The sequence below is a fragment of the Cyprinodon variegatus genome, unplaced genomic scaffold (assembly GCF_000732505.1).
Source record: "Cyprinodon variegatus isolate N-32 unplaced genomic scaffold, C_variegatus-1.0 Scaffold12, whole genome shotgun sequence".
Lineage (NCBI taxonomy): Eukaryota > Metazoa > Chordata > Actinopteri > Cyprinodontiformes > Cyprinodontidae > Cyprinodon > Cyprinodon variegatus.
This window is the reverse complement of record NW_015150465.1, coordinates 2,669,292-2,677,922: the sequence shown is the minus strand read 5'-3', so window position 1 is coordinate 2,677,922 and position 8,631 is coordinate 2,669,292. Positions and strand designations below refer to the sequence as shown.

Below are 8,631 nucleotides of genomic sequence, written 5' to 3'. Positions count from 1 at the left end.
ACACTGCAGCAAGACGTAATTTCTAAGAGAGTAATTTGTGTGTATGTTCCATGTTTCAGATGTTTGAAGTGCGCAAAAAAAAAGTGACCAGGTAGATAAAAGGGAAGTTCTTTAGAAAAACCTAATAAAAGAAACCCATAGTCCATACAAATACTTGGCATATTACCAACCTTTGATCATCAAAGAAGAATTAAAATGCATAAAGATTTTAACAATTACTAAATGCTTTTTCACTGGGCTTTGATGCAACAAAAAACATGTTTTTTCTATATTTCATCATTTAAAGTCGAAGGCAGATTAATAGGTGGGGCTTATCATTTAAAAAGCAAGAAAATGTTTGCATTCTGTTCAATAAATATAAAGAACGGTATGATATGGTGCAAGGAAATGAACCAGAAGCACATTAATTCATTTTTGTTTCAATGGACATTAACTTCTCATTTCATTTTGATAAATGAGCAGGACACTAACTGGAAAAAATGACATCATACTTCTGCTAAGGTTTATAATAAATGTGAAAATCCTAAATGCAAAAATTTTAGTTTAAAGGTGCAAGGGAAAAAAAGCATGCTTTTTAGCTGTTTTTTAATAAAAGATGAACAACTGCTGCTACTGGGGACTTTAACTGTTGTAACAAGCCAAATCAAGCCGCCTACATAACTGCAAAAAGTCATTACATAGGTCTCTATAATCCAATCAGCATCACAACACCTGCCTTGCTGTGCTACCCTGCGCTGACATCTGCCCTGTTTGTCCTTTTCATATTACAACATTTGGCAATAGCATCTTTTTTTGGCTGCATTTGATAATTAAAGGGCACTACTGTGATTTCTACTTCCTGGTCTGTAGTTTCTAGTCCTTCAATTTTATTTATGTTGCAATGTAATGTAAAACCAGAGAGCACAATTCTATCCATCCATCCATGTTCTGTCATGTTTTTATTCCAAGTGTCGCCTCCCTCCAGCTGTCTACAGGCGAGAGTCAGGATACACCGTGGACAGGTCACCAGTCCATCACAGGGAAACACAACATTCACACACACACACTCACAACTAGGGAGAATTTAAAAGAAGAATTTAACTTAACAGTCATGTTTTTGCACTGTGGGAGGAAGCCAGAGTACCCAGAGAGAACTCACGCATGCTCAGAGAGAACATGCAAAAAGAATGCCATGATCCAACCCTGATCTTTCTCGCTGCAAGGCCGCAGTGCTACCCACTGCACTACTGAGCAGCCCCTCAATTTATATATATATCTGCTCATTTCTTCATCTTGGAAAATAATAGTATATTTTGCACTGAAAACAGTATTTAAACTGATAAAATCTTTTTGAAATTTTCCAGTAAAGGAACCATATACTTGATTTTAGATAACAGAATAACAAATTAATGCTCAGATTTTTTTTTTCTTTTCGTACAAAATAAATTGTTAAAAAAGGAGCGTTTTTTGGCTAGATAAGATCAAAAATATAGTTTTTCTTACAGAGCAGTTTTTATTAGGGTTGCACCGATACTGATGATGATACTACTACTACCTCAGCGATAGTTTCAAGGTGTTACTTTATTGTATGTCTTGTTCCATGTCTGTTGGTTGTGCTGTTCTTTGTGCATCTTGTTGCAGGTGATGAAGCAGACTGAAGATGCTTTATCATTATCTCCATGATATATTCTCTTTCTTTCATCTTTTCTCATTTTTTTTCTGTTTTTCCTCTTCGATGCTTTTTACATTGCAGTGTCCATATAATCTGTAAAACTCCCTTCATAAATATAATAAAGCAATTTATATGCATGAAACAAGCGGAACACTATGACAATAGTCCTACTGCTCCACTTGTGAAAATAAAATCTGTTGGGCTCTTTTTGACATCAAAACAATTATTCTTATTGCCACATCGCCAGAAAGGACACTGTAAAAAAAAAAAAAAAAAAGATACTGATATCATTATCAGGAGGGGCAGGTTTTAATGTTGTGTAGTAGTTTTGCTCAATGATGAATTATGTTTCTTTTCATATCGACCCAATACAGGCGTGATACATTTATGGCTATAATATTTATGTTTCTTTGTTTTTTTTATGTCAAAGTATTGGACCAAGTTATAACTATGAGGAAAAAAAAAACAATTTGTTTTTGCTAAATCAGATTTTACGTTTTGTTAACTAAATGCACACTTTTTCGTTGATCAGAAAATCCTAGGTGGATTTAAAATTAAAGAGCTACCTTAAAAAACACTTTTTTCTTCTTTCTTTTATTTTTGTTCGAAATAGTTGAGATTTGAATAGACTTAAGTTAGACAAGGTCTCACTGCTGAAAAAAATGTAATAACTTTTGGTCGTTCTTAACCTCTGATGAACAATTAATACCATGAGGAAAAAACCTTAACATGATGGTTTCACAATGCTGCGAAAGAACCACAAACAAAAGAGAGACAACAAAATATTTAAGACCAGGGGCAAACTTCTTTTTCCAGTTACCAAAAAAAACAAAAACAGTTGGAGTTTAAGTATCTCGGGGTCATGTTTATGAGGGATGGATGGAGCGTGAGATTGATAGACGGATCGGTGCGGCGTCAGCAATGATGCTGTCGCCGTATCGGGCTGTCATGGTGAGGAGGGACCTGAGTAGGGGGGCAAAGCTCTCGATTTACCGATCAATCTACGTTCCCACCCTCACCTATGGTCATGAGATCTGGGTAATGACGGAAAGGACAAGATCGCGAATACGAGCGGCCGAAATAAGTTTCCTACAGGGGGGGGGTGCACCCCTCAAGATCGGGTGAGGAGCTCAGTTGCCAGGGAGGAGCTTGGAGTAGAGTCGTTGCTCTTCCACATCGAAAGGAGCCAGCTGAGGTGGCTCGGGCATCTATTCCAGATGCCTCCTGGTCGTCTCCCTCGGGAGGTGCCGGACACGCCTGAGGGACTACGTATGTCTTTGAGCTGGCCTGGTGTCGCCTCGGCGTCCCCCCAGAGCAGCTCAAGCAGGTGTGTGTGGATAAGGAAGTCTGGGCATTTCTGCTTAGACTGCTGCCTTAGACTTGCTGGCTGATCTAAAGATTTTTTTCAAAGTAAGGTGGGACAAAAATTAAAATGAAACAGTCTGTTGATGTTCAAATAACTTAAAAGTCCTGCAGCTCTGATTGGTAGCGTACCGCACTGACTCAGGGTCAGTACTTTACGTGTCCCAAATACGAAGAAGTTTGTCATCATGATTCAGGGGAAAAAAAGTAAAAATCATTGAGCGGTATAAATACTATTGCAGGATTCCTCATGTGGTGATATAAGAACAGTGGAACGACTATTAAATAAGTGATGAGAAAAAAAGGTTAGCTTAGCCTCTTTAATTATTCTGGGACTCTTTCTGTCCACTTGCACTTCTTCCCATTATTAAAAGATGTGATGTTGAGTTAATTGTGCTCCTTAACCATCTGATAGATGTGCAGTCGTCTCTAACTCAGTGACACAATGCCTATATCCGCCAGCATCAGCAAAGATAAGCTTTCAGCCCTCCCCTGCCCCTCCTGGTGCAAACCAACGGACCGTAATGAACACTAAACCATTTTGCTTTGTCACATAGTGGAAAGTTACCTACTGTAGTATTTTTCTTCATTGCAGGCGACCGCAACGTTACATAAATGACTTTGAAGCACTCTGCTATCCTCTGCTTAACTGACAGTTTACCTTACATTTCATATGCATCATATCTGCAGAAAGAAAACATTCAAATGCAGCATTGAGAGTTTAATAGCATGACAGATAAACCTTAATTCAGCTCAATTACGTTTTATAACAAAATATTGCACAAAAAGATACAAATTTAATGTATTTCATGTTCTGCAATTTGTAGTAACAGTCAGACAAAGAAGCAAACATGTCAGAAAGATAGCAGACTTCATATTACACTACCTTTGGCTTTTATGCTTCTGTCTGAGCTAAACGAAAAATTGCTGAGCATGTACTGTATGTAGATTTTACTTGGTGGTATTTTTCCTCGGTTTCTCACAGAGCAAACATATCTGCTGCTGATGCTGGTGCAGATGCTGCTTCACAGCAGCTTCACTGCAGCAAAAGTGGGTTAACTTTCTGGCCCAAGGGGGCCCCAGTGGGCCGCAGAGAGTCTTACATTTGCAATAAATCCACTTGTGGTAGAGCATTATGTGGTTGAAACTTACAAATTCCTGCTTGTTAGATTTTGGCATTTTATTGTCATAAATGAAACAGAGAAAAATTAAAATAGTTAAATATTTTATGCTGCAAGTTAAATGAATAATTTGGCTTTGCATTTAGAATAGATGCATAAACTAAAGCCAAAATATGAAACATTCATCCTGTTAAATTTAGAAGTAGCCTTCAAGTGTTTTATGTGCAGCATTGCATCATTTTTGTTTTCCCTGATTAGTTAGTTTTTATGCTTTTAATAAACTAAAGTTCATCTAGGAGGAGGTCTTGCATGTCAACGACTGGACAATAAACTGGTTTTTCTAAATAGTCTGATGGTATTGTCTCTGTACAGAATTGGCGCTGAGTAATTAAACTGAATTAAATTGAAATTGAATGTGGGGTAAACTGGTAGCTAAGTGTTCACTATATTTATCTACACTGGAAATAAATGGAAGTGCATATGTTTGACAACCTGTTGCATCTATGTTTGAAACTTATTTTGAGGCAAAAGGAAAAATAGTTCAACTGCTGGTTAGCTACAGTAGAAGATGATACAAAAAAGTTACTAAACCATCAAAGGGGACTGAATCATTTTTAAATCCCATTTTTTGGCAGCGTTTTATAAACTCAGAGAAAAAAAAAAACAGAAAATGTCATAAACACAATGGCAATACTGCTACTAGCTAACTATAATCCACTTTCGACTCTGCTTTGGAGATTCCTATCACAGATCAACTAAAAAAAAAATAATAAAAAATTAGTGATTTGCACCGATCCATTCTTTTCAGATCCAATCCAATACCGATACTTGAGCTAAGCGCGTTCGCTGTTTCCAATATCGATCCGACACTAGTGTTGAATGAATTAACCATTAAACTCACCATGTTAACCATCATGCTTGACATAAACAGTCTATTTTAAAAAGGTAAAAGATATAAATCATCACTAGCTGCTGTGTGTGTTCTATGCAATGATGTATTCTCCAAAGGAATTATAAATAGGAACCTCTAGATCGCTGTGTATGCTGGACCGGCTTTATTCATCTAACATCTGATCTAGCTAATTAGTCATTATCAACGCTGATAATGTGCAAATCTACCCAAAGAATAAAACAAACTTAGACTCATTAGAGATTCTTTAAAAGTTTAAAATTGATAGAGCTTTAACCCTATTAGTTTAGCACCAAAGGGAATAAATGCTCTTCTGGCAGACACAACAGCAGTGATACTGAGCCAACCTGAACAGAATCCTTGTACTAAGATTATAAATGATAAAAAATAAAGATCATGACTTATAAAAAATTGTCTTTGTGATGAGAAGTAAAAAAAGTGTGATTCTTCGTATGCTGAAGAATCATGTAACTTGTAATAAAGACTTAGAGTATCAAAGGATTGTGCTTAATGCATGCCAGGCATAGGGTCTAGAATAATATTATACAGCAGACACGATATAGGCAGCAGGACAAAGTTAGCATAAATGTTTAGTTCCTTTGTACTTTTCAGCACCTCTCATTGTACAACTTCAGCTGAAATTATTCATCGATAGACAAGCAATAATCAAGTAATAAGAAAGGAAAATTGCCTTTTTTGATAAAGTATTGACATGTCTTTTGTTCTATTTTGTTATAAACAAAGCATGTAAAAAGCATAACAGCATTTTGCATCTTTTCTATATTTATTGCTTTAAGGCCAAAGGGTCCCTTTGGCATCACCCTAATTTTTACCTCATGTATAAGTCACTCCAAAACCTTTATATTGTTTCTAGTCTGCAGAAAAACATTGGTAAAACTAAACTAAAAAACCTCCAGGGTTAATACATTTTGGCTAAAAAAAAGATATAAAAACAAATCCTATCGTAAATGTTACCAAATATTTGGATTGCATTTAAGTTTGTGTTTATACACAGTTGCATAGTTACACCTCGAATCCCATCAAAGATTGGATTTAGTGTAATACTTCACACTCAGTTGGTGAAGCAATAAAAAGGTTTTTCTTTGCTTATACCAACATACTGGCGAAGAACTTACTCATCTTATTCTTGTGAACCCAAAATCAGATTATAAATATCTTTTCATAAACCAGATGCATTGTTGGACCCTGACCATCTGCACTAATCTGTGCTCTTTGGACAAAACCAGCACTTTAAAAAAAAAACATGAAGCAGTTTTAACTCCTAGGGAAGCAGTTTTAATTTAATCTTTAGCAGGTGGTTTGGGTACTCTACACAATTTAAAAAAGTGAACTAAATTATAGAGGTAAATAAGAAAAACTCCTACTGTACTCAATCGCATTTAATGTAAAACAAGGAAAATAACTCCCAAACACATGCATAATGATAAGCTTGCCAAAAGCAGTTTAGTTCTGTCCCTCAGTTTATCCCAGCTCATCTGTGTCCAGCTAAATATGCCGTCCTCACTGTATGTGAGTCTCTAAATGTGTCCTTGAGATGGCCCAGTTCTCACTCTACTGGAGCTGCTTTGCATGGTTCTTCATTATGTCCTCCACTTTGCCTCATCATCAGGCCTCCCTCTCTGTGCCTGCCTGTCTTCCTTCCTCAGCATTTTTCCTCTTACCTTACTGGCGTCTTTATTTCCTCTCTTCCTCACAGCAGCACCTCCTGAAGTCCCCTCCTCGCTTTTTTCATACTGTATACTCCTCATCCCTTCTTTCCTCTTCTCCTCTCTGCAGTCTGCAACTTTTACTCTTTGCATCTACACCCCTCTGTTCCCATCAACTCTCTCTAAGCTTCTGCCCAATCCCTTTTCAGCTTACTCTAACCTCTCCCCTTCTTCGCCTCTCTCTCTTTTAAGCCAATAGTCAAGAGGCATTTCTTTGTGTGTGTGAGAGTGGTGTAAGCCAGTTGGAAGTCTAGCAAGAGGCAAGATATATATATAGGTATATATATTTTTTTGTGTGTGTGCATGTGTGAGTAGTGCAGAGTTAGCATCTCTGTGCACACAACATGGATGTCCACCCTAGGGTCAGCTTGAGCCAAACTCAACCACAACACGGTCACATTACCCTAATCCTATCCACTGATTGCAGTTTACTGCAGTGTTCTAGGAGCAGATGGGCAGGGCAACACATATTTAATGGATAAACAGTTGGGTAGCGTTGTGCATATTAGCGTAGACCAACCAACGTCTCCAAAGCTGCTTGTTAATTTTTAGGGCCTCCAAAGTGCTTCCTAAGAGTGTTTAGATTTACAGTATAAAGGGAATAAGGTTTTGATGCAGTATGTGCAAAGACTTTTTGTCGATCTGATTAGTCTGTGTGTGTTTACATTGCTCGGCATAAAAAACTGTTTATTTAACAGTCATTTTTTTTATTCAACTTCAGGAATAGGATGTGGCTTACCTGCTGATGTAAAGATTTTTTTGTATGTTTGGTCTTAAAACTTAAATTATATGCACAAAATTAAATTCAAGGTTTTAAAATATAAAATGTTCAGGTTTTCTTTAGTATTTTTAAAACTTGACAAACTTGCAGCTATGGACTAAATCTTCTTCATAGGAGTTACACATAAAGGGTTTATTGATTTTTCGAATATGTACATATCTGTATATAAGTTCTCAGATTTAACTCAAATCGCAACCATGGTTTGATGTAGGAATGGTGCTTTCAGGGTGATGTCTAGTGTTATTTTTATCCACAAATATAACACAGCTCAAAAAGTTAAATTTTGGGCTGATTTCCTCTAAATGCTTTTCAGCGTATTCTGTCAGGCTCTATGTGATGAAAGACTGAACGCAGTTGACAAAAGTCTGGACTTCAGGTTCACTATAATATCTATAAAGACAGACTCCACAGATATAACTTAAAACTGAAAAATGCAAAAGAATCTTTCTGCTCTGTAATCATCAGCAAAAACATTAGCAATGCTTACATCTTATTTGCCACAGTCAGTAGGCTAATAAACCCTTCTGTAACTGCAGCATCTGACCTCCAGGGTCTTCAACAAATGTGCTCAATGAAAGGAATGGAGGTATCTGCAGAGAGGGAAATCTGAGAGTCTTTCCTGAGACTGCAGCCCCCGTGACCCGGTCCCGGATAAGAGGAAGACAATGAGTATGAGTACAAGTTTAGCGCTTTGAGTTGTCTTTCTACTGAAATGCTCAATTTAACCAAACCTACCTTGTCTTATTTTCAGAGTTGAATTCATGCTTAGATATCAGCTTTTGTTATTTTCTATTAAAAAGTCTTTAGGATGCAAAAAAAANTGTTATTTTCTATTAAAAAGTCTTTAGGATGCAAAAAAAAACATTTAATAAAGCTAATCCCTCATCAAAATCAGGCCCAGTATTGATTAATCAATCTCTTAGTAACCCTCTTGACTTTTTTCTCTGAGCAGCAGTATCACCCTGTCCTAAAAAATAGGTGAACATCACCGTTTTGCATGGTGCAGTGACTACCTGCAAGCTTTGGAGGAACCTAGCTTGACTGCGTCGAGCATGATCCAACGGGGTCATAATTGAGAT

At 37.0% G+C, this 8,631-nt stretch overlaps 1 protein-coding gene across 4 annotated transcripts in view; it reads right to left on the bottom strand.

The window, feature by feature from the left end:
• Positions 1 to 8,631, bottom strand: part of LOC107088969 (inactive ubiquitin carboxyl-terminal hydrolase 54-like) — a 94,407-nt gene that overhangs the window by 69,274 nt on the left and 16,502 nt on the right. Inside the window, exon 1 of one of the 4 annotated variants that reach the window (XM_015381472.1) lies at positions 6,727 to 6,819. The exons of the other annotated variants lie outside the window; for them this stretch is intronic. Coding sequence (XP_015236958.1) covers positions 6,727 to 6,813 — 87 coding nt within the window. The 5' untranslated portion in view covers positions 6,814 to 6,819. Of the gene's footprint in view, positions 1 to 6,726; positions 6,820 to 8,631 lie in introns of those variants that run through there. 4 annotated transcript variants of the gene reach the window in all.